Genomic DNA, 27141 nt, shown 5'->3' with positions numbered 1-27141 from the left:
GAATTTGAAAGCTTTAAAGTGATCTCTAATGGGCCGGCCTTTTGGAGGCCTAAGGGTTTTCTCTGATATGAAAATGTGAATGACTTTTCTGTGTTCTATGTTTGCTAAAATATGTGAAAAATCTTAATAAAAATTACAGTTATAAAAAAAAAATGATGCACATGTGCTAAAGTAGTACCAATAGAAATGACATTTTGTCCCACAACAAAACAAGCCCTCACCCTGCTCCATTGGCAAAAAAACAAAATATGGCTTTTAAAATATAGCAACACAAAAAACATGACTTTTTTTTTTCTTTTTAAAGTACATTTCTTATGCAGTTGAAGTAGTAAAACCTGAGTCCACTATATAAATGTGTGAAACAGTCATCCGAACATAAATTGTAACATCAAAAATATAGAAGGCCATAGAAAAAAGTATCCACATAAATAAGGAAAAACTCCAGATCAGAACATAATTCCTAAAAAGAGACGGAGTAGCATATCCTTGTACCAGAATACAATAAAAAGTCAGAATCAGACTGGTAAGAGCTCAGATACAGAGGAACACACCCAGGAACATTGTATAGAGGGGACTTAATAATATATTAAAGATGAACAGTAAAAGAATCCGTAACAAGAATATTTTTTACCATAATATAACAATATGAAAATATTGAGTATATTATCAATAACCCCCCAGGAAGCCCACACGAAATGCGTGTTGGAGTTTGTGGGTCACAACAGAACAGATACTGGGTCATGGGTAATCATTTTCTCTTTTACATATTCTGTGTGTCCGTTACTTAATGACTCTATCAGTACTAGTGTACTCTTTTCACACTTGGATATTTTCATCTTGCTATGATATTGTTAAAAATTATTTTTGTTACTGTTTTTTCTGTTCTTTTTTTAGATAGGAGTTGGTACCCCTCTACACAATGTCCCTTGTGTGCCATCAGTATGTTTTACAACAATAAGTTTGCGAAGGTCTTGAGGCTGCTCACTGATTTTCCTCATCATGAGATGTTTCTTGTGTGGCACCTTGACTTATAAAAAGGGGTCTCATTACCATCAGTTAAACCTGCTGATTAGTGATGAGCAAATATGTTCGAAATCCGTTCTCAAATGTTAAATTTGACATGAATAAGGCATATTCGGATTTGTGATCGGAAACACAAGCATTTTTTCTTAAAATCTGCAAAAATCTGTAACATTCGGTGAAAAAGTGCTGGAAAATTATTGTGGTGCAACTAAAGTGTTTTTAACACTTTGCCTAGCATACTGCTTGTGTATGATGAGCGGGCGACGTGTTTGATGAGGGTAGGGGCTGTGGAGAGCAGACACAACAAGCTGAGAGCTGCACCGTGCTTATAACTTTTTTTCTGTACCTTTAAGTGTGCAAATTGCGGTTAGCCAATCACCGCGCAGGAAGCTTCTATACTGTCCAGACATAAGGGCTTCTGCCATTGGATGCTGAAATCACATGTCCTCTCTATTTGAAGACCAGTCTTGTTCTCTTGAGCCCTATTTTACTCATGTCACTGGTCACAAACGCTGTTGTTGCACCCTGCTCCTGTGTACTGAGAGATTTGAGCTAGATAGATAAGCGGTTCCTTGGAAGCCAGATAGTTTAGATAACTAGTGTCATGTGTCTCTGAAATCGACCTTGCAGCAGAGTCCAGAAAAAAACAGCAGGGCCCATGTCATAGACCTGTGTTGTGCACTTTCTATTGTGCTGTATGCAATCTATTTTTTCACTTGCTAATATGATCCAGCAAGCAAGCAAGGCCTAGTAGCCCACCTTTTCATTTTGTGGGGTTTAAATTCAGCTTTATGCAGAGCACAAAAATATTTTTTTTTCATTTGCTAATGTGATAGCGCAAGCTATAGTAGCTCACCTTCTCATTTTTGGGGTGATGAAATTCAGCTGTATGCACAGTAAAAAAATATATATTTTTTCTGTTGCTAGCTAGAGTCCAAAAAATATTTTTTTCTGTCACAAACGTCATACAGTCTACTATAAGCCACCTAGTCCTTTAGTGGTGATGAAATTAAGCTGTGTGTAGACTGAGTAAGCAAAAATCTTTGTACTGTTGCTAACGGTGATAAACAGTGACAAACGTGATACAGTACGTCATATGTGACCTAATCATCTTGTAAGGGTGAAATTAAGCTTTATGCAGAATAAAAAAATCTATTATTTATGTGACTAACGTGATACAGTAGGCTAGACCTGAGTTTGAAATATCTTGGAGCATATATTCTATGTTATACAGGCCTCATCCACAGTAAAAAAATACTTTATTCTGTTCCTAACGTTATACAGCAGGGGATATCTCAGTTTGAAATGGTTTGGAGAATATCTGGTATGTTATACAGGCCTTATCCACTCTAAAGAAATACTTTCTTCTATTACTAACGTCATACAGTAGGGGACATCTCAGGGTGTTAAAGGAGGGTGGATCACTGCGATCAAGAGGGGTTGGTGATACCCGACAAACTGTTAGTGAAGGTTCAAGAGGCGAGGAACAAATGGAGGAGGAAGAGGTGATGGGTGAGCAACAGTCAGATGATGAAGAGGATAATCATCCCTTCTCTGTTCATGTTTGGCAGGAGGGGACAGAGGAAACAAGCATCAGAGTAACCAAGCCACCAACACAGCATGGTCTTCCACCTCATGGAAGAGCCTGACATATGAGTGCCTTCTTGCTGCACTATCTGCAACTTGATCCCCGTATAGTTATGAATCAAAATAGTGCGGACTACTGGGTTGCTACTCTTGTTACTCTGTTAAGTCCACGTTATAAGAGTAAATTTTGCCAGATGCTTCCCACCCTGGAAAGGGACCCGCAAATGCTGGAGTATCAAAACACGCTTTTACACAACCTTCACATAGGTTTTCCCCAAGACAGCAGTGAGGCTCACAATGTGAATCTCAGCTCTACACTTCCAATCTCCGGCACTTCATTTCATCAGCGCCAAAATATTAGCAGCAGCAGTAGTGTAAGTGGCAGAAGCAATTTCTGTGAATCCTTTCACACATTTTTTAGACTAGCTCGTGCACCAGCGCAACAGAGTACAAGTCTGACACGTGGTGAACGACTGGAGAGCATTATCACGCAGGTCTCCGACCGCAGATCCTACGGTTGTATACCCGCTCCAGTCAGGCTTTAGTGAGAGCCCGTCAGCTGTAATGGAAGCGGTGATGCTTGCTATGTTTGTTTCACCGAGCACACCACATATTTCTCAATACACCGTAACATCTCCACCTTCACCTCACTCACGGTCCAGCTGTTTGCCCGTTTCACCGTACTCCGCCCTTTCTCAGAACTACAGCCAGCCTTCAGTCCCGCAGTTGTTGTCACGTAAAAGATTTACTCCTACACATGACAAAGCTAAGAGGTGGAACTCCACAATATCCAATCTGCTGGCCACGGAAATGGTGATCTTGGGCCCTCATTTTTTTAAATGCGATCAGTCCTGATTGTGTCTTCGTCTGCTGAGTTGGCTATAGCGCAAGAATTGTCAGTCCCCAGTGTACTACTTCTACTCTATTGAAATAGATGCCACTTTGATGATTTTAGACCCTAGTTTTTTAAAATGTGAACACTCTTGATTGAGTCTCCATCTACTGGGTTGACTGTAGTGGAAGAGGTTTTGGTCTCCATTAAACTACTTCTACTCTGGTGAAATTAATGCCACTTTGGCGGTGTTAGGCTGTAATTTAGGGAAATGTGAACACTCTTGATTGGGTCTCCATCTACTGGGTTGGCTGTAATTGAAGAGGTGTCTTTCCAAATTCTACAATTTCTACTGTACTGAAATTGATGCCACTTTACTGGTGTCTGCCACTAATTTTTGGAAATGTGGAGAATCCTGATTGGGTCTCCCATCTGCTGGGTTGACTGTAGTGGAAGAGGTGTCGGTCCCCATTATACTAGTTATACTCTATTGCAGTTCATTTCTTTGGTGTATATATTGTTGTCACAGCGGTACACATGATAAAATTGAATTTTTTTTTCTTTCTACCATGGTATATAAAGCAGGCTATATTTCATCTTTTAATTCTTTGGTGCAGATATTGTTCTCCACACAGGGGTACACAGACATGATGAACTCAAAATTGGTTTTCTTAGTATCGTGGTATATAAAACAGGCTAAATTTCATATTTTAATTCTGTGGTGATGATATTGTTCTCTCCAGACAGGGGTACCCATGATAGTGATGAGCGAGCACTAAATGTGCTCAACTTAGTGGTTCAGCGGTTTCTAAAAACCTACCCAGATCTGCCAGAGCTGCTTATGAATGTATGCCACGTGTGTGCCCATTTCAGAAAGTCGTCTACAGCTTCCCTGCAATGCTTCAGCAGCGTGTGCAGCCTTCAGCTCACTGACTGGTGTGTGATGTGACCACATGTTGGAAATGAGCGTTGCAGATGTTGAGAAGGATTTGTGAGCGGCCGAGGGCAGTTGTTGAGTACCAGCTTCAACACGCCCGTTGGAATTCAGGTCAGCCTCCGCACATAAGAGCTGATGAGTGGGCACGGATTTCTGACATCTGTGTTATCCTCCAAAACATTGAGAACTCCACAAAGATGATGTGCGGCGATGATGCTATAATTAGCGTCACCATCCCACTTCTCTGTCTACTGAAACCCTCGCTGCTCAAAATTAAGGAGGATACATTGCACGTGGAGCAAGGAACTATATAGGGTAATGCTACACAGCCCAGCCTCATCTCATCTCAATGCGGATTGAGTTATAATAAGGAGGAGGAGAACATAGACAGTCATTCGCCTGGTGAGGACAGGGAAGTCTTGGAAGTCTTGATACCCCTCTTTTAGTCTGTGGGAAAGCTGTGAGTTTGGCTTAATGATGTCCTTCAGTGGCCTAAACCGTGGCTTTGCTTATGCCCGTTATTTCTCAAAACGAATTGCAGATCAGGCCATTGCCCAACTCTGTAATCATGAAATTCAAGGCGCAAAGAAAGATCTTTGTGTTTAGAAACACCAGCGACAAGTGTGAGCTGATGTTGGATGGCTTATGGAACAAGCTGCATTTAGAGGAGTTTCCTGGGAGAAATGACAGCCGGAGTAGATACGGTTTCCTGTTATGCCAGTCCTTTCACCGAGCTAAAGAATATGGTTGTGGTGAAATACAACTCTCACCGAGAAGCAGTGCCAGACTGTAGAACATTGGGCCCATCAAAGGATTTGATTCTAAGGTCCCACGTTTCTCCCCTGCTCAAGAGCCCCATAGCAGCTGCAAGGTTTGCGCTATGAACTCTCCTGAAGGAGAAGCCAGGGCCCACCGGAGGAGTGTCCGGTTCTCTGGTGGGCCCGTCCAACCCTGCTGAGAAGCAGCACTGGCTAAGAAAAGTCTGTGTGAAGGTTCCCAGACACTATAGCTGCTCTTTTACTGTGGACTGGCTCCAGCAATCTGTAAGATTGCAATTTATAAGATCCCTTCAATGGCTGCCAATTGTCCAGCGTATCCAGTTCAAACTACTAACACTGACCTACAAAGCCATCCATAACCTTTCTCCTCTATACATATCTGAACTAATCTCCTGATATATTCCCTTACGTTATCTCCAGTCCTCCCAAGACCTTTTCTCCTCCACACTTATTTGTTCCTCACCCAATCGCCTCCAAGACTTCACCCGAATATAAACCTTATTCTGGAATTCTGTGCCTCAATACGACTGACTAGCCACCACATTTGGATCCTTCAGGCAGAACCTGAAACCCATCTCTTCAAGACAGCCTACAGCCTGCCATTACCTCGCTGCCACCACAACACCACTGGAGCTACTGCATTCCCACAACCTATGTCTCTTTCCCACCATCCTGTAGAAAGGCAGGGTCTATAAGACGTAGGATGCAATCTGGCACCTTGGTAAAGCCCAATTCTGTTCTCCCTCTGATATCTAACAATAACAAACAGGTCATGCTGGAGAAACTTGCACCTACTGCCAATGAGTGTCTTCAGCTCCTTTGTGACTAAAGTAATGTTTGGGCAGCCAGTCTACCAAATAAAATTCCTGAGATATGGAAATTGTAGATCGCTTCACTTCTGGTACTGGGTGCGAATACCAAACCATGGCGTGCCATTCACTGGATATTCCTGGCTGGTTGGAGACAAGCTCATTCCCACAGAAAAGTACCAGCAAGCTAAGGAAATGTTGTCCTCTATCATCATGAAGGAGTTTGCTCATTGTCTAGGGGACCGACCACCTCTGTTGTCTACCTTGTGAACATTGTGTTGAAGCTTGCCACGATTAAGAGGTTACATTGGCAAGTCTGGTTTTTATACTAAAGATTCCGCTGTTTTTATAGTTTTAAGTGAACACGCAGAGACCGTGGTTTCTGCAGCCGCGCATCCAGGCCGCGATAGTGGCGGAGAAATTGCTGTACAATCAGGATGAGGATGCAAGCCATGCAAGGCACATGTGTGAGGTGTCCCAGGCATAGGTCTGCCACCAGGTTTGCAACGTTATTGCACACGGCCTTCCCTTGCTCCAGGTACAGTGGATACAGCCATTGCTCAAACTCGGCCTGGACAGCTGTCCACATCTCTTCAGATGTATGACTGCGATCTCCAAGGCATATTAAACGAGTTGTCCACTACTTTTTGATTGATGCCCTAGCCATAGGATAGGGCATCAATATATGATCGGCAGAGGTCCCGAAACTGGCACCCTCGCTGATTAGCTGTTATTGGTGCCGGCGGCGGCCAGAAGTGCTTACCTGCAGGGCTTGGCCGTCCGTCTGTAGAGGCCGCCGAGGGGTACTGCCCATCCACCTCCTATTCAATTCAATGGGAAGTGGATGAGCAGTACCCTGCGGCGGCCAATACAGATGGACGGCCAAGCCCAGCAGGTAATTACTTCCAGCCGCCACTGCCGGCTCCGATAACAGCTGATCGGTGGGGGTGCGGTACCCCTGCCTATCTGTAGGATAGGGCATCAGTCAAAAAGTAGTGGACAGATTCTTCAATTTTAACACTGTCTGATTGCGGTGAGCCCCGGCTACGTAGTACAGAGGTGGGGGGATTGTTTCTGCACTGTTGGAACATGTGTCTCATTAAGGCAGAGGTTGAGGGCACACGTGGAGACCCTAGAGGAGATGGAGGAGACAGAAGACCTGGAGGAAGTGTTAGATACAGAGGTTTGTCCCGCAAGCCTTGGGGATTCCCACACTTGCTGTGTAGTGGCTTAGTTCTCCATCACCTGGTGTTTAGCGGTTTAGTTCTCCAACACTAGCTGTTTAGTAGTTTAGCTTTCCAAACCCTGCTGTATATTAGTTTAGTTCTCCATGTTCTGGTGTGTATTTTTTTTGTTTGTCAAACCATCCATGCCCACCCCCAGGGCTTAACGTCTGTTGACGAGCGTTTGGATTCTGCTAAGACCCTACTTTGTCCGGGCCCAAATCAACTGAAAAAAATTTTGGGCATCGCTACACATGTTTTCCCCATCTTGAATCTGTGAAGCTTTGTATCAGACCTCTGAAGCCCTGGAATAGAATGTGTGAACAGCTTTGCAGACTCGCCCTTCTGTGGTTCCCCACAATCAGTTGGGCGGTTGGAGAGTTGTGACATTGGGGAAAACAAGGGTAATTGGGGTGCCACGTCTGAGGACTGTACTGTGTGTGATATTAAGATGGAGGAAGAGGAGCAGAGACCACTTGATGCAGCGCTTGTCATCTACTGGACCACATGTTCTTTCTGGCCCTCATCTACAAAGCGTACCACTGTTTCTGCATCACCAACTTGGCCCTAACTTGGATCTCTTCATACCTTATTGACCGGACATTCATTGTCTCCCACCTCCTCATCTCTCCCCCTATGTGTTCGTGTCCCCCAAGATTCAGTTCTAGGACCCCTGCTCTTCTCCATCTATGCCTTCAGCCTGGGACAGCTCATAGAGTCTCACAGCTTGCAGCATCACCTCTATGCTGTTGACACACAGATCGACCTCTCTGGATCTGATATCACCTTCTTACTAACCAGAATCTCACAATGTGAGTCCTCTATTTCAGCTTTCTTCTCTGCTAGATTTGTAAAACTTTACATGAATAAAACCGAATTCATCATCTATCCACCATCTCATTCACCCACCCCCCAACTGACCTATCCATCAAAGTCAATGGCTGCCCACTCTGATCTGTCCTTCAAACATCATTTCCAAGCCCTTTCCACTTGCTGCCGACTCCAACTCCAAAATATCTCCGGTATCCGCACATTCCTCAACCAGAAACACCAGTGCACGCCCTCACCCTCTGCTTCCTCGACTTCTGCAAGCTTCTGCTTTGTGTCCTCCCTTCTACCACTCTTGCACACCTCTGCAGGGTAATGAACACAGAAGAGGATGCTTCAGTATTACAGAAGGATTTATGTAAGCTTGAGTCTCGGGCTGAGAAAAATTGTAGTTTAATGTAGATAAATGTAATGTCATGCACTTGGGCAGATTAAATAACATGTATAATTATGGTACTAAATTGTAAAACACCGGGCAAAACGGTCACTGATGAAGACTTGGGTGTATGGATGGACAGCAAACTCAATTTTAGTGGCCAGTGTCAGGCAGCTGCTGCCAAGGCTAATAAAATAATGGGATGCATTAAAAGAGGCATAGATGCTCATGATTAGAACATAGTTTTGCCCCTATACAAGTCATAAGTGCGGCCACATTTAGAATACTGTCTTCACTGCATAAGAAGGACATGGCTGAACTAGAGCAGGGGCAGAGACGAAAAACCAAGGTTATTAAGGGAATAAGTGGACTACTGTACCAAACCTGGTTATCAAACATGAGGTTATTCAGTTTGGAAAAAAGATGGCTTAAAGGGGTATTCCCATCTCCAAGATCTTAACCCAATATATAATAGGTACAATAATAATATTAGCAAATACCTCCAATTAGAAATGTAGTATAGTTTTTCTGATTCGCTATGTCTCTTTCCTCATGTGCAAGCATTGCAGGACCTTAGGTATCCATGGTTACGACCACTGATATAGTGACAGTTTGCTAGTACCTAAGGTCCTGCAATGCCTGCACATGAGGAAAGAGACATAGCGAATCAGAAAAGCTAAACTACATTTTTAATTGGAGTTATTATTACGTATTGGGATAGGATCTTGGAGATGGGAATACCACTTTAAGGGCTATCTTATTACAATGTACAAATATATGAGGGGACAGTACAGAGATTGTTCTAATTATCTTTTTACACCTAGACATGCAGCGATGACAAAGGGTATCATCTACAGTACAGACCAAAAGTTTGGACACACCTTCTCATTTAAAGATTTTTCTGTATTTTCATGACTTTGAAAATTGTACATTCACACTGAAGGCATCAAAACTATGAATTAACACATGTGGAATTATATACTTAACAAAAAAGTGTGAAACAACTGAAAATATGTCTTATATTCTAGGTTCTTCAAAGTGGCCACCTTTTGCTTTGATGACTGCTTTGCGCACTCTTGGCATTCTCTTGATGAGCTTCAAGAGGTAGTCACCGGAAATGGTCTTCCAACAATCTTGAAGGCGTTCCCAGAGATGCTTAGCACTTGTTGACCCTTTTGCCTTTACTCTGCGGTCCAGCTCACCCCAAACCATCTCGATTGGGTTCAGGTCTGGTGACAGTGGAGGCCAGGTCATCTGGCGTAGCACCCCATCACTGTCCTTGGTCAAATAGCCCTTACACAGCCTGGAGGTGTGTTTGGGGTCGTTGTCCTGTTGAAAAATAAATGATGGTCCAACTAAACGCAAACCGGATGGAATAGCATGCCGCTGCAAGATGCTGTGGTAGCCATGCTGGTTCAGTATGCCTTAAATTTTGAATAAATCCCCAACAGTGTCACCAGCAAAGCACCCCCACACCATCACACCTCCTCCTCCATGCTTCACGGTGGGAACCAGGCATGTAGAGTCCATCCGTTCACCTTTTCTGCGTCGCACAAAGACACTGTGGTTGGAACCAAAGATCTCAAATTTGGACTCATCAGAGCAAAGCACAGATTTCCACTGGTCTAATGTCCATTCCTTGTGTTCTTTAGCCCAAACAAGTCTCTTCTGCTTGTTGCCTGTCCTTAGCAGTTGTTTCCTAGCAGCTATTTTACCATGAAGGCCTGCTGCACAAAGTCTCCTCTTAACAGTTGTTATAGAGATGTGTCTGCTGCTAGAACTCTGTGTGGCATTGACCTGGTCTCTAATCTGAGCTGCTGTTAATCTGCGATTTCTGAGGCTGGTGACTCGGATAAACTTATCCTCAGAAGCAGAGGTGACTCTTGGTCTTCCTTTCCTGAGCGGTCCTCATGTGAGCCAGTTTCTTTGTACCGCTTGATGGTTTTTGCAACTGTACTTGGGGACACTTTCAAAGTTTGCCCTATTTTTCGAACTGACTGACCTTTATTCCTTAAAGTAATGATGGCCACTCGTTTTTCTTTACTTAGCTGCTTTTTTCTTGCCATAATACAAATTCTAACAGTCTATTCAGTAGGACTATCAGCTGTGTATCCACCAGACTTCAGCACAACACAACTGATGGTCCCAACCCCATTTATAGAAATCCCACTTATTAAACCTGACAGGCTACACCTGTGAAGTGAAAACCATTTCAGGTGACTACCTCTTGAAGGTCATCAAGAGAATGCCAAGAGTGTGCAAAGCAGTCATCAAAGCAAAAGGTGGCCACTTTGAAGAACCTAGAATATAAGACATATTTTCTGTTATTTCACACTTTTTTGTTAAGTATATAATTCCACATGTGTTAATTCATAGTTTTGATGCCTTCAGTGTGAATGTACAATTTTCAAAGTCATGAAAATACAGAAAAATCTTTAAATGAGAAGGTGTGTCCAAGCTTTTGGTCTGTACTGTATGTCTAGAGGAACGAAGATTTAATCATAATCACAGACGCGGATTCTTTACTGTAAGAGCAGTGAGACTATGGAACTCTCTGCCGCATGATGTTGTAATGAGTGATTCACTACTAAAATTCAAGAAGGGCCTGGATGCCTTTCTTGAAAAATATGTAAAAATACTCGTAAAATATTACAGGTTATGGCAACTGGATTCTGTGATGGGGTGTTGATCCAGGGAACTAGTGTGAATTCCATATGTGAAATCAAAAAGGCATTTTTTCCTTAATATGGAGCTATTAGTGTCTGTCCCATGGGGCTTTTGCCTTCCTCTGGATCAACATGTTAGTCGATAGGTTGAACTCAATGGACTTAAGTCTACCTTCAACCTTAAAAAGTATGAAACTATGGCTCTCAGAATGTGGTGACTTAAAATGTTGATAAAATGTTTGTATTAAAAAGTAGTTTTTATGGTATAAAAGCAGTAAAACTTAAAACCCGTTTTAAAAGATACTGGATAGAAAGATGCAGAGATCATAATATTGAATGTGAAGAGCTCCTGACATATGCCCCTCAATAGAAACGCAAGTAAAAATATAACTACTACCCGTAGATAAACACCCTGATGTGGTGTAGTTTACCAAGTGTGCTCGCTTCTTGGCCTTTACAAAAGCAACATGACACCCAAAATCAATTAAGTAAAATCCGAGCTCCTAAAAACAAATTGTGGCCCTTCTGTTCTGTGCCCAGTAGTTTGCCCAAAGAGAACTTTGCCTACATAAATGGTCTTGTTGTGTGCAGTAGAACTTGCTTGACAAGTAAAGGGGTTTGTGGCACCAGAGGCATAATCTGGGCCCAACATATTGGGTACTAAATAGTAAAAATACAAAAAAAATAGCAGTTTTCATTTTTCATCACTGCAGAGATATAAAATTGGCAGAGATTTAAGCATTGTCTGTGTTTGCAGCGCTCAATTAAGAAGTTTGAAACAGGGAGATCGCTTAATTTGTCATACGTATCAGCTCCTTGCAGAGCGATCACGCAGATGGTTGCTACGAGTGTTGAAAGTTTTTTTGGCAACCAGAGGCTTAACAATGGCCTGTATGTTTGCTATGGGTCAAAGCCTAATAGACCATGTCATAGGCAAAGTTTTATTTTAACGAGCTTGTCAGCACTAATAGGCTTTATAACTTTCTACACTACATGAGTAGTGCAGGGTATTATCAGTGTAATCAAAGGATTTCGTGTTGATGTCCCCTTGACTAACAACAGTCCAGACTTTCTATTTTTTTTTGTTCTTTTTACCTCCCGAAAAGTTCAATAAAAATTGAACAACATTATGATATACTCTAAAATGGGACCATCTTGTCATTGAAAGAATAAGCCCTCATATACAGTAGTGTTCAAAATAATAGCAGTCCAATATGACTACCCAGATTAATCACCATTACCACATGTCAAACAATTTACCAGTTCGTGCAGTATATTCTAAGAAAGTCCAACAAACTCAGCATTCATGATTTACATGTTTTTGTATCTGGGTATTTGAATAATTAATTGAAAAGGGTGTGTTTAAAATAATAGCAGTGTGGAGGTCAATTAGTGAGGTCAATCATTCTGTGAAGAAATTGAAGTGAATCAGGTGGCCCTTATTTAAGGGTGAAGCCAGCACATGTTTTACATGTATTTCTCCTTGAAAGCCTGAGAAACATGGTTCGTACGAGACATGATTCAGAAGAACAACGTACTTAGGTTAAAAAGTTGATTGGAGAGGGTAAAATTGATAAAGAAGTGCAGACAATGATAAGGTGTTAAGCTAAAATGATCTCCAATGCATTAAAATGCAAAGCAAAACCATAGAGACATGAAAGAAAACGGAAGACTACCATTCTAATGGATCAAAGAATAGTCAGAATGACAAAGGCTCAGCCAGTGATCAGCTCCAGGATGATCAAAGACAGTCTCAAGTTACCTGTGAGTACTGTGACAGTTAGAAGACGCCTGTGTGACTCTAATCTCTTAGCAATAAATCCCCGCAAAGTCCCACTGTTAAAAGAAGACCTACTGAGGCAGATACAATTTGCCAAAGAACACATCAGTTGGCCTAAAGTGAAATGGAGAAACATTTTATGGACTGATGAAAGTAAAATTGTTATTTTTGGGTCCAAGGGCCGCAGACAGTTCGTCAGATGACCCCAAAACCCTACATTCAAGCCACAGTGCACTCTAAAGACAATGAAGTATGGTGGTGCAAGAATCATGATATGGGCATGTTTCTCATACTATGGCGCCGGACCTATTTACCGCATACCAGGGATCATTGGCCAGTTTGCATATATTATAATACTTGAAGAGGTCATGTCACCTTACGCTGAAGAGGATATGCCCTTGAAATGGGTGTTTAAACAAGGCAGCAACCCTAAGCACACCAGTAAACTAGCAAAATCTTGGTTTCAGTCCAGCAAAATTAAGGTTATGGAGTGGCCAGCCCAATCCCCAGACCTTAATCCGATAGAACACTTATGGGGTGACATCAAAAATGCCATTTCTGAGGCAAAGCCAACAAATGCCAAAGAATTGTGGGATGTAGTGAAAGCATCCTGGGCTGGAATAACTGTTGGCTGGTGCCAGAAGTTGGTTGACTCTATGCAACATATCTAAAAAACTGTGGGTATACAACTAAATATTAGGTTTGTTATTCACAGGAATGCTACATCCTAAAGAAAGACACATATTGTGAGTTTGTAAAGACAAATGCAGACACTGCTATTTTTTTGAACAGCCCAATGTTCATTTTTTGTTATTTTCTCTAAAGTAGTTAAAAATTATATACATTTCTCTTCATTTTTTTCAATTAGAAAACAGTGTGCAATGTTCCCAATGCATGGAAATAAAAACTAGTATAAAGATTTTGTGCTTAATAAATGTTTTTGAACACACTGCTATTATTTTGAACACTACTGTAGCTCCATTGTCAAAAAAATGTTAAAATTATGACTCTCAGAATATGGTGATACAAAAGAAAATGTTTTTTTTTGTCACACATAATATTCATTGTACAAAAGTTATAAAACATAATTAAAACTGAATACATTTGGTATCGCCATAATCGTGCCAATCCATAGAATGAAGATAACCCTTTATTTGTGCCGCAATTGAATAGCATAAGATTTAAAATGTAAAAAAAGGACAGAAATTTTTTTTTTCATTAAAGAGTTAATAAAAGTTTGGTATTAGGTAGAATGTACCCCAAAATTGTGCCACTGACAAATACTAGTTTCTACAAAAAATAAGGTCCTAATACAGCTGTGTCTGCAAACAAATTAAAAACTATGACTCCTGCAGTGTAACCAGGTTTTTGCTACCTCATAATAGTAGCATAATGTAGTGGCAGAGTCCCTGATTCCAGTGATGTATCACCCTCTGGGCTGCTTGCTGTCATTTTGATAAAATTGCTGCTTTATCGGCTGCAGATCTACCAGTTCACTGAATGTTGAGCTCTTTATAACCACAGCCCCACAAATGATTGACAACTTTCTGCCCATATACCGTGTACACAGCTGCCAGTCAGTGATGTGGACGGCATTATACAGAGCTCACTAGTCCTCCAGTGATAATCTCCTGCTGAGTGATTTTATCAAAAGTACACCAAGCAGCCAAAATCAGTGACACATCGCTGTAATCAGGGTCTCTGCCCTTACATCTTGTTCTCAGATTAGGTGGCAAAAACCTGGTGACTGATTCAATTTAATTCCTTCTCGACATGCGCCATATCTATATGGAGCTGCGTTCCCGCAAGGTTTTGTATGTATACAGCGCGAGGTCACGTTGAGCCTCGCTTCGATCGAGTGTGGCTGTAAGCTCTATGTGAGAGCTGACACCCGGCAACAATGCCCGCGATCAGTGCTAGCACCGATCACGGGCTTTTCACCCCTGTGATGGCACTGTCAATAGTGACCGCAACATCGCCGGGCATCGCAGTGGGCTCCCTCTGTGCTGATGGTCCCCATGGTGACCCCTGGTCCCAAGATGGCCACGGGGTCCTTGAGGAAGATGGCCTGTCAGCGCCTGCTCAGAGAGCAGTAGCTAAGACTCCTTCTCACGGCTTCTCAGACACTGATCTGATGTTCTGCAATGCAGAAGCATTGCAGAGTATTAGATCAGCAATCAGGGCAGGGAAAGTTGATGTCCCACAGTGGGACAATGTTAAAAAAAAATAAAATAAAAGTTAAGAAAAAATATAAAAAAAAATAATAAATAAATAAAGAACAAAAAAAGGAAAAAAATATTAATCCAACAAATACATTTATCTGTCTAAAAAAAAAAAAAAAAGTACACATATTTGGTATTGATGCGTCCGGAACGACGTATAAAACTGTCCCACTAGTTAACCCTTTCCATAAAAAAAATAAATGAAAAACAAGGCAAAAAACTATGCTTTATCATCATACAGCCGAACAAATAGTTTACTGAAACGCGATCAAAAAGATGGATGTAAATAAAAGTGGTATCACTGAAAACGTCATCTTGTCCCGCAATAAACAAGCCGCCATACTGCTCCGTCAGCAGAAAAATAAAAGCTCTCAGAATAAAGTTATGCAAAGATACCGTAATTATTTTTTCTATAAAATAGTTTTTGTGTAAAAGCGCTACAACATAAAAAAGCAATATAAATGTGGTATCGTTGTAATTGTACTGACCCAAAGAATAAAGTTGCCTTATCAATTTTGCCACATGCGGAGCAGCATAAAAAAATCTCCAAAAAAAGAATTCCTGAATTGCTGGGTTTTATTCATTATGCCTCCCAAAAATCAGAATAGAAAGTAATCAAAAGATATCATTTGCCAGAAAATTGAACCAATAAAGACGTCAACTCGTCCCGCAAAAAACAAGCCCTCACATGACTCAGTTGGCCGAAATATGGAAAAATTATAGCTATCAAAATATGACGATGCACAAACTTTTTACAATAAAAAGCGTCTTAGTGTGTGACATCTGCCACACATAAAAACCCGATATAAATCTGGTATCTCTGTAATCGCACCGACCCGAAGAATAAAGTCCTCTAATCACTTATACCGCACAAGGAACAACGTAAAAAATAAATAGCACCAATTCTTCACCTCCTGTTGATTTGTTCATTCTGCTTTCCAAAGATTGCAGTAAGGTTAGGCTCATGTGTATCCTGCGCTCAGCGCTTACACTGAGGTTTCCGTGTAAATCTCTGAAATATGTGATTCAGACAGAACCCCCTGCGGAAGATTCCCTATAATGAGGCAGATGGAGGCACTGTGGAGACTGTAGGACCTTTAATTTGGGTTAATTTGGCGGTGTCTGTCTTTTTAGACATCCATAAAAGCGCCATCACCCACAGTTTTGCGGACTTCTGAAACGAAGGACACCGCTGAACAGAGGCCAGACAGAGTTCAGAGTAACTCTGCTGCCTCATAGTGAATAGATCCCTCGAGGGTTTCATCTGAATCACGTCACTTCGAGATTTAGATGGAAGCCCCGATGTAAGTGCTCAGTGTAAGGCTGTGTGCCCACTATGCGTTTTTTAAGCGTTTCTGCAGCGGCAATTCCGCTGCAGAAATGCTTAAAAAACGCTTGATATAAGGTCTGCCTTGTTGCCCAATGATAATCTGCATGTGCTGTGCACATGCTGTGGAAATTTCCGCTGCGGATTATCATTGCGGAAAAATCCGCAGCACTATTAATTATTTTGCATAATCGCGGCGTTTTCGCTGCCATTGACTTGCATTGAATCGCATAATATCCGCATCACTACATGTGCACATGCGGATATTAAGCGATTCAATGTGCGGATGGTACTTTGGTTTGGAGAAGAGGAGACTCTCCTCCAGACTTGGGTACCATAGTACCTGTAAAAAAAAATTATTAAAATAAAAATTATACATTATACTTACCTTCTGATGGCTCCCGGTCTCCATAGCGATCCGTCCTGGCTTTCTGGCAGCTCGCGATGGTCTAAAAGGACCTGCCATGCCGTTATTTAGTCATGTGACGTCGGCGGTCGCTTGACCCGTCACATGACTAAATTACGTCACTGCAGGACCTTTTACACAAACTCGAGACACCGGGAAGACTGGACGCATCGGATAAGGAGACCGGGGGCCATCAGAAGGTGAATATAACATTTATTTTTTATTTTTTACCATTCTTTTACATTCACACTATATAAATCCATGCCGGTTGCATGGATTTATATAGTATGACCAAGTTGTCAAGCACTTTCCAAGTGATGCTAAAATCGCTTGGAAAGCGCTAGACAACCCGCATGCGAATGTAACACAGGTACTTTAGATGCAGTGACACAGAAACACAGAGCAGCCAGTACAGGGTTAATAAACAGAGGGTATTTATTGTAACAGGGTCAATCTCCACGCAGGGAGTAACAGGGGAAACATGGGAACAACAAGGGGAGTAGCGGGTAACAGACTATAACCGACAATCCACAGTTTGGTTAGATGTAGCAGAGTCGAAACGGTTGTAATCGGCAGTTTTACACTTAGCTGACTCTTGTTTCCCACAAGGCCGTTACCGGCTGATGCCGGTGTTGTTTACTTCTGGCTTCCCAGCCTAAACAATGCTCTGTCTTTTGGCGGCAGCGGGCGGTCTCCGGTTTGACCCGCTGAGCCCCTATTCCATAACACTGCACCTCACTTGCTCGGCTCCCCGGACCCTGCGTCTCTTCTCCCTCTAGTAGGGCTTGACTCCAACTGTCAACTGCCTGCTTTCCCGCGCAAAACTCCTTTTCCTCCCTCTTCCTAGACATGCCCCTAGCTCCCCGGTCATCTGATCTCTGGCTCTGGACACGCCCCCAGCTTCCCAGTCACCTGACTCCTGTTCTCACAGCCTGTCTTCCTCCTGCAACCAGAGGCACGGCCCCGGCAGTTCCGGATCCCTTGTTCTGAAAGTACTTACACCCCAGTCTTCCCCCTTACACTCCCGCTCTCCTTTAACTCGCCATTCCACGGGCTAGAGTTCCTTCACCAAACGTTAACATTCTTGGACTTCCTGGACGATACGTTGCCATATAAACTGATCTTGTTTGTAACGGTGAGGAGGCACTCCTGCTGCTGTTCGTTCTGCCTGGAATAACTCAGTTTGTACGATGGGGGGTGCAGGGTCACTTGGATTCCCAATCTCTGCCTGCCCGGTGGCTTCAACCGATGGTGTTCTCTCGCCGCCTTCACTGGGGACTGCAGGTAATCGAGTGCTGGGGCTCGTAGGTAGAATCAACAATTCTTCTTCATCCACATCGTGGCTTGGGGCAACTGTGACAGGACCCTCTCTAGAAGCAGGTGATCCTTCTTCATCTTCGTCATCTTTAGACAGACAGGGCCAACAAAGGATCTATGACAGCTCACTGATTCTTCACTGACGTGCCTCCTATTTTACCTAGCCCTGCACTACTAGATTTATTATGTAAAATAGGAGGCAGGTAAGTGAAGGATCAGTGAGCTGTCATAAGAGCATACAGATGAATATGTAAGCAGAGAATCAAATAGAGCCCACCCCACAGTCTCACCCCAAAGCACGAGCATATCATTATCTCCAAACTTAAGGTAAAGATTACACAAGAACCACAGGACTGATTTCATCAACCAAGGTATCATATTAATCAGTGTAATGTCACCCACCTGACATACAGTGTATGTAGTTTACTGAGCTCAATCTTGATGACAGGTGCGCTTTAATCATGATTAAGGCGTTGATTCAAGTGTTATACTAATGCAAATTCACCTGTCATCATGACTTTTCATGTCCTGTGTATGGATTTCATTTAAATAAAGAATAATCTACTTGTAAAGCTGGGCTATTTCTTCTCTTATCGCTTATTTGGGCTGCTGCAGAGTCGTTGTCTGAGCTCTGAGTGGATGGGGTTAACGTCATTGGGGAGCTGGAATCTACATCATTGTATTACTTTAAGTTTGAAAGAATACCTTCCCTGATATGACATTCAGTGGGGAAGAGGTTTTCTCAGAATCAACAATGATCACATCCATAGAGTAGGTGATAGGTGTCTAATCACTGGGTGACCCGCTGCTGGGAATACAGAACAGGGGGTTCCATGTTTCTTGTTTGAATGGAACGTCAGAGGTCATTAAAGGTCCATTTACACTGCAAGATAAGCAGTAGATTATCACACCATGAAGAAATAAACTATGAAAATCATATAAAGCAGTTAAATATGAGCCATTACTAAGTTTTTAAGCTGTGAAAAAGAAGGAATTACAAAATAAATAATATTGCCAAGATTTACGATAATAAAGTAATTTTCTTTAATATTGAACACCTCTGTTATGAAACAGTGTGTCTTAGGCCCTAAGTGTTCCTTTACCTGGAGAAAATGTATACGGACCTGGAGCATTTTCAACCAGATGTTCTAGTTATGGTATGACCCTCATTGATGTTTGTCTGACTTTTGTTTATAATGGTAATCTACTAAATCATTATGGGATTAGGTAAAATGTCCACCTTTTTCTTGTTATGAGGCATGGAGAGTATTAGTTGGACAGTGCCCATATTTAACCCTTTCCCAACGTAGCCAATTTCCATTTTTGCTTTTTTGTTTTCCAGGACGTCCCTCCTGACAGCACCATCAGGAGGTCGTCCTTCGTATCCTTGATAGGGACAGGAAACGCACAAGAGGTTAAAAGGCCCCTCCCTCCACCCCTACTCCAGTGTTTTTCCTGTCCCTATCAGAGACGGACACAGAAGAGGAGTACTCGCGTAGTTCCTGAGATCCGGATGCAGGAGGATCGGGACGGGGGCCTTGCATTCCTCCCCTCCCTCCATTCTGAAGTCCGGATGCCGAAACCCCGCTGTATCCAGGGGTCCCTGACCGGTGTGAGCTCCAGGGAAGGGATCTGTCTCTGCCGCAGAGGGGGCTCTCAGTTCCAGCGGCTGCAGCCCTGCGCTCGGCTCCAGCGTGTGGCCCAAGATGGCGGAAGCCGCACTTGTGGGTAACAGGGGGAGCGACACTCGGACCTCTAGTAACTGGCGTGCGTTCCACGGTGGAACCCACTTCCTGTCTATTTGAAAAAAAGGCGCCAGACTGAAAATTAAAGGGAGAACGCCTTTTTTTCTGACGATTTAGATGGAAGACAGGTGAGAAATGCTACTTAAAGGGGGGGTGGTGCTAAGGTTCTCAGTTCATTCAGGTCATCGGTAATGGCGGATCTAACCACTGGTCGCTCTGAGGCTATGTCTGAACCTCCAGTACAAGTAAGTTCTGGGCACATTCCCCTCTGGTCACCTGTTTTTTTCCATCTGTCTATGGTAGTAAAAGTCTTGTGCTCCTTGTCATTTTAGGATAAGGAGGCACCTAAGAAAGACACGATGACTTCAGCTCCTAAGTAAAGGAGTTGTGCCATTTGTAACAAAAAGCTACCAGACACTTAGGGAAAACAGCTATGCTCCACTTGTATTGCAAAAGTGGTCAAAGAAGAGCATTCCTCCTTCATGTCGCACTTGAGGGCTATAGTGTGAGAGAGGAAGTGCAGAGTACGGTTGCAGATTGTTTCCCCTGCTGGCTCCTCAGGGTGCGCCCCGTCACAAAAGGCCACACCAGGAGCTGTAATCCAGTTCAGAGGGGAAGAAGTTGTCAGTCTTCTCGGACTCCGATCAGGATAGGGAAGGATCTATGGCTATTTCCCCCAGAAGAGAAGACAAAATATTTCTTCTCCTGGGAAGATACGGATACTCTATTATCTGCAGTGAGGAATACCATGCAGATTGAGGACACTTACCAACCATCTTCGGTACAAGATGAAATGTTTTGAGGGTTGAGAACCCGCAGGAATAAAGTATTCCCGGTTAATAACAATATTAGAGCAATGATTCTTGAAGAGTGGGAGGAGGCAGAGAGGAAGCTTGTAATTCACAGAAGCTTCAAATCTCGCTTCCCATTCGAGCCGGAATATATTAAATTATGGGACGAGATTCCCAAGATTGACATCCTGATTGCCAGAGTAGCAAAGAAAACTTCCATCCCATTTGAGGACTCGTCTTCTTTGAAAGATGCAATAGACAGGAAAGCAGACAGTCTCCTTAAAAAAACCTGGGAAACTTCTGCGGCAATAATAAAAGCCAATATGACATCCACTTCGGTAGCAAGGTCTATGAGCATATGGCTGGAAGACCATCTAAAGAGGAAGACTTCCAGGGAAGAGATCCTCAACTCAATCCCACTTCTCAAAATGGCGACGGGTTCTCTTGCCAATGCCTCGGCAGAGTCAGATTCGCGACCAGGAATGGAACCCTTTCTACAGCATCAAGAAGGGCAATATGGCTAGAAACCTGGTCGGGGGATAGTCAGTCCAAGAACAAATTATGCGCTATTCCCTTTTCTGGTCTCCGGGTCTTTGGTCCAGTATTGGATGAGATCCTGGAGAAAGCTTCAGACGATGAGAAAGAAAAAGTTAAAAAGATATCTTCCTTTCGGAAACCTGGTTACCAGCAGCTGAGATCAGAATATTCCGGGAAAGGGAAGTTGGGGGGTAGATGGAGCTACCAGAAAGGTAGCTCGAGAAATCCCTTTCCCCCTATAGGTGTTAGTACATGTAGAAAATGACGCCAGTAAAGTGGGTGGAAGACTCCGTCATTTCCACAGAGCATGGACGGAGGTTACCAACAGCCCATGGATTCTCCAATCCATTGCTCAGGGCTACAAAATAGAATTCGATCAGATCCCTCCTGGAAGATTCCATCTGACGATAACCCAGTCCGACCAGGTCTCAAAAAGGCTGCTAACAGATGTAAAGAAACTCATGAATTCAGGAGCAATAATACCTGTACCAGAGACAGAACGCTTCCTAGGTTACTACTCAGGTCTGTTCTCAATATAGAAACCCGGAGGCAGTTGCACAATAATAAATCTAAAATCGCTAAACAAAATGGAATCAATCAGTTTGACAATCCCCCTAATCAGACGCAACATGGTCTTGTGCACAATAGATCTCAAAGATGCCTATTATCATGTTCCAATCCACCACCACAGTCAAAGGTTTTTACGGTTCGGACTAAAAGATGGAGACACCATTCATCATTACCAGTTTACTTGTCTTCCGTTTGGTCTCTCTTCAGCTCCTCGCATCTTTACCAAGCTGATGGCCGAAGTTATGGCATTCCTCAGAGAACAGGGAATATTGATTATCCAGTATCTAGACGACTTCCTGGTGTTAGCAGCTGAAGATCAATCTAACATCAACCATACTGACCCTAAACAATTTAGGATGGATTATAAACTGGGAAAAATCACACCTTATTCCATTAACAAGAAAAATCTTTTTGGGAATCCTCCTAGATTCGGAACAACAAATGTCATTTCTTCCGGAAAAGAAGCAACCAATACCTGCAAGGACAGTAGCCTTCCTCAAACATCAGGGAGGTCCACGGCACCACCTGCTACAATCTTTGTCAGGAAATTTTTTTCAGTGGGCAGAAAGATCAATCCATTCAATAACAGTAGTACACTGAAAAGGTACCCACAATGCAGTAGCAGATTTTCTCAGTTGAAAACAATTCTGCAGTCGGATTGGGAGTTAAACTGGGAAGTGTTTCATTACATAACACATTAGTGGGGCGTTCCCCAATGGGATCTGTTTACCACACGGAAAAACGCAAAGGCGGAAAAATTATTTTCCCTCAATCCAGGGGACAGGCCGGCAGGAATAGGCGCCTTATCCCAAAGATGGAACATGGATCTGGCATACGCATTTCCCCCTTTACCCCTAATACCGTTAGTACTAAGGAAGATTCAGGAGGACCGGGCCAGTGTAATAATAATCCTTCCTTTCTGGCCCAAGAGAAGTTGATTCCCCTTACTCAGAATGATGTCCCTGAAAGATCCCATAATCCTCCCAGAGAGACGCGATTTGCTGTTCCAGGGTCCAGTGTACCATCCCGATGTGAAAACTCTCCAGCTTTCGGCTTGGATCCTGAAAGACAGATACTGAGATCTTGAGACCTGTCAGATGCGGTAATCTCAACCATGCAAAATAGTAGGAAACCAGTGACTTTAGCCACCTACACAAAAATATGGAAAAAGTTTTGTTCTCATTATCAGCCAACATCAGAGAGTTCTATTCCAGGCTTACCAAAAATCCTAGAATTCTTACAGACAGGGTTTGAAAAAGGTCAAAGACCCAGCACATTGAAGGTACAGATTGCAGCATTAAGTGCCTTCCTGGACTATCCTGTAGCCCACCATCCATGGGTGGACAGATTCATTAAAGCTACAACAAGGTTAAGACCAACGTTTAAATCCCACGTCCCTCCATAGGACTTAAACATAGTCCTCAGAAGCCTATATAACGAACCCTTTAAACCCACATTGAAGGTACAGATTGCAGCATTAAGTGCCTTCCTGGACTATCCTGTAGCCCACCATCCATGGGTGGAGAGATTCATTAAAGTTACAAAAGGTTTTAAGACCAACGTTTAAATCCCACGTCCCTCCATGGGACTTAAACATAGTCCTCAGGAGCCTATGCAACGAACCCTTTGAACCCATCGAGGAATCCAGCATAAAATTCCTTTAGCTTAAGACAGTGTTTCCGGTCGCAATAACCACGGCGAGACGTATAGGGGAGATGCAAGCATTTTCAATCTGAGACCCATATCTGAAATGCCTAGATGACTGTATTATCCTCAGATTAGATCAGGGTGGATAAAAATCAATGTTTTTTTTAAAAAAAATCGGATTTTTTTGATTTAAATCGGATTTTTTTGATTTAAATCGGATTTTTTTCAATAAACTGCTTTTTGAGGAAAATATTTTACCATCCAAAGGTTCTTCCATCATGAGATAAAGCTGAGTTGTTTAACTCAGTAGAATAAAGGCTGTATAATATGTGTAACATTCACAATGCCATGCTCTTCCAGAGGTTTCTGTAGGATTAGTGGGCAGTTTCTCTCCTATATTATCACAGACGCTCGCTTTACTTACGCAGTTCTCAAAACTGAATTTGACTCCGCAGAGGTCCCAGCCTCTTCTTCACGGCAAAAATGTTACAACATGAACAGAGTTGAGAAAAAGACCTTAATCCTATTGTTCTACAAACCTATGAATACAGAATCAACCCCTTCAGTGCCAAGTCCAAGAAGTTAGACAATATGTTTCTGATTGTTTGGAGTGGAATAGATCTGCACAACACAAGAAGAATGTGAATCTAAGTGTGAGGAGGAGGAAGGGCAAGCAGACAAGAAAATGAAAGTGAAACTTTGAGCACAATACTGCAGCATAGCCACAGACAGACAAGTCTGGATCTGTTTGTGTGTACGATCTGAGGTTTATTACATTCTTTCCTTATAATGGTAGCAGGCCGTAAAAAGAGCCAGTTTGGGAATATTTTAATGAAGCTCCTTCGCCTTTCGGTAAGGCAGGCATGCGTGCAAAATGCAAACGATGCAACAAAGAGATGCAAGGCCTGGTGGCGCGAATGAGGCAACATCATGAGAAGTGCGGTGATGAAGATTACCAAAGAAACACTTCTGAACAGGCCGGATCTGTTGGTAAACATTTTTATTGAATCCTGTTTCTAAAGACTGAACTGTCTTGTGTGAGAAAAATTATATTTCTTATTATTACTGCATGTTACTGTCATTTGGTACAGTTATGAAGAAAAACAAATATTCCTTTTGGGGCAGGGGCAGTGATGTGTTGTGTACAATAAGCAGAAATTGTATAAACAATAAAATAACAGCATTGACTTTTTTTGTTTAGGGGAATTCATGGATTCTGGAAACTATCCACCTCCAAGATCACCATCATCCTGTTCTACAGTTTCAGAGTTATCCATCCAGGATAGTGCTTCATTAGCAGCAGCATCATCATCAGACACCCACAGCCACATATCACCATCACCCAAAAGGAAGAAAAAACCTTTACCTCCTGGAACCACCATAGATAGGTTTGTGATAAGAACTAGCAGATTAGAAAAAGAGTTGATTGATGAAAAAATTGCCCAGTTTATTTATGCAACGAACTCTTCTTTCCGTCTGACTGAGAACCCACATTTCATTAATATGGTTCAGTCACTGAGACCAGTATACAGTCCACCCAGCAGAGCTGATGTTGCAGGGAAACTGCTGGATCAAGTGTATGACAGAGAAATGGAGCAATGTGCAACAGCTCTGGAGGGTAAAATTGTTAACCTAAGTATTGATGGGTGGAGTAATGTCCACAATGATCCTATTGTATGTGCTTGTATAACAACAGAAGAAGGTAAAGTCTTCCTTGCACAAACTGATACGTCAGGAAATGCACACACAGCAGAATACTTACAAGAAGTGGCAGTAAAAGCTATAACAACATGTGAACAAAAATTCAAATGTCTAGTACGCAGTTTGGTCACTGACAATGCTGCAAATGTATCCAAGATGAGAAGAAATTTAGAAGAGCAGGGAGGGAATACAAAGCTGCTAATAACATATGGTTGCAGTGCTCATTTGCTGCACCTCTTAGCCAAAGACTTAAGTGTTCCAGAAATAAAGGCTAATGTTGTTGAAATTGCTAAATACTTCCGTAATAATCATTTTGCTGCAGCAGCTCTGAAAAGGATGGGTGGAACCAAGCTAACGCTCCCACAAGATGTTAGATGGAACTCTGTGGTGGACTGTTTTGAGCAGTATATCAAAAACTGGCCTATTCTGATGACACTTTGTGAAGAAAATCGAGATAAAATAGATGGCACTGTCACGGCCAAAATCCTCAACATTGGGCTTAAGAGAAATGTTGAACATATGCTGAGCTTCCTGAAACCCATCTCTCAAGCTTTAAACAAAATACAGAAAAATAGCTGTTTTATTGCGGATGCTGTTGAAATTTGGAAGGAACTGAGTGAACACTTAAAAACAGAACTACACATGGACAGAATTAAATTACAAGCAGTAAACAAACGAATGGGACAAGCACTGACTCCAGCTCATTTTTTGGCAAATATTGTCAATATCCAATATCAGGGTCAAAACCTAAGTGCTGAGGAAGAGGAGTTAGCTATGACATGGGTATCCAGCAATCATCCATCTTTAATGCCAACTATAATAAACTTCAGAGCTAAGGGGGAACCATTCAAGAAATATATGTTTGCTGAAGATATTTTAAGGAAGGTCACACCAGTAAACTGGTGGAAGTCACTTAAGCGCTTGGATTTAGAGACTGTCCAAGTAATGATTTCACTTTTAACAGCAGTAGCTTCTTCTGCAGGCGTTGAAAGAATATTCTCTTCCTTTGGACTCATTCATTCTAAATTGAGAAATCGGTTGGGACCCAATAAAGCAGGAAAGCTTGTTTTTCTTTTCCAGATTATGAATAGGAACAAAGAAGAAGATGATGATGAAGATGACGACGAGTGAGCTACAGAGGACAGCAGGGACAATAGTATTTACGTTTTTCATGTGTCGGCTGGGCTGACAGTCTAAGTTTCTTAAAATATATATATATATATTTTGTTTAGCCAAATTAGTTAACAAACATGGATGTTTGTTTAAGCAAATACCGTATATTCCGGCGTATAAGACGACCTGGTGTATAAGACGACCCCCCTACTTTCCTGTTAAAATATAGAGTTTAGGATATATTCACCGTATAAGACTACCCCTTTTCCAACGCATACCAAACACCGGTAAAAATGAAAAAAAAAAACAGATTTGAATTTAACATGGTCCTTTTTTTAATTTAAATTCTTATGACATGCAGGTATATAGCAGGAAAACTGTCACTCATAAACATATTAAAATAGGGGGGACCCCACGTCATTTTTTGGGGGGGTCCCCCATTCTAATAGCTAGTAAAGGCTAGGTATTCAGCTGGGGGCTGATATTAGTAGCCTGGGAAGCTCCGTGGGTATTACCCCCTTCCCAGACTTCAAACATCTGCCCCAGCCGTCTGCTTAACCTCCGCTAGAGACTATAATGATGGTGGATCCCACGCCAATTTTCTTTTTAAAAAATCCTTTATTTTAACACTAAATGACAATTGAGGGGTTAATAAAGATGCAGTCCCTAAATTATTATTAATTTTGTAATTAATTTTTCCCAAAAATGTTGACGTGGGCTTCGCCATATTTTTGTGTCCAGCCAGGTACAGCAGGCAGGAACGGGCTGCCCCCAACCACCAGCTGCCTATTTGTACCTGGCCGGACACAACAATATAGGGAAGCCCTTTTTTTTTTTAATTATTTCATGAAATAATTTTAAAAAAAAAAGACGTGGGGCTTCGCCCTATTTTTGTGTCCAGCCAGGTACAACTAGGCAGCTGGGG

General features: G+C 42.3%; 2 protein-coding genes across 5 annotated transcripts in view; both read left to right on the top strand.

Annotated features, from left to right (window-relative positions):
- Nucleotides 1-27141, top strand: part of CEP170 (centrosomal protein 170) — a 306205-nt gene that overhangs the window by 155334 nt on the left and 123730 nt on the right. The window lies entirely within an intron of this gene.
- LOC141257241 (uncharacterized) lies at nucleotides 24240-26302 on the top strand. Its single transcript, XM_073671541.1, has 2 exons — nucleotides 24240-24392; nucleotides 24604-26302. Exons 1-2 carry the CDS (start codon nucleotides 24266-24268, stop codon nucleotides 26232-26234), a joined length of 1758 nt encoding a protein of 585 aa, XP_073527642.1. The 5' UTR covers nucleotides 24240-24265; the 3' UTR covers nucleotides 26235-26302.

Source organism: Phyllobates terribilis, unplaced genomic scaffold (genome assembly GCF_046119375.1).
Source record: "Phyllobates terribilis strain yellow unplaced genomic scaffold, ASM4611937v1 Scaffold_3__8_contigs__length_932513732, whole genome shotgun sequence".
Lineage (NCBI taxonomy): Eukaryota > Metazoa > Chordata > Amphibia > Anura > Dendrobatidae > Phyllobates > Phyllobates terribilis.
The sequence above is the reverse complement of the archived record's forward strand: the minus strand, read 5'-3'. Positions and strand labels throughout refer to the sequence as shown.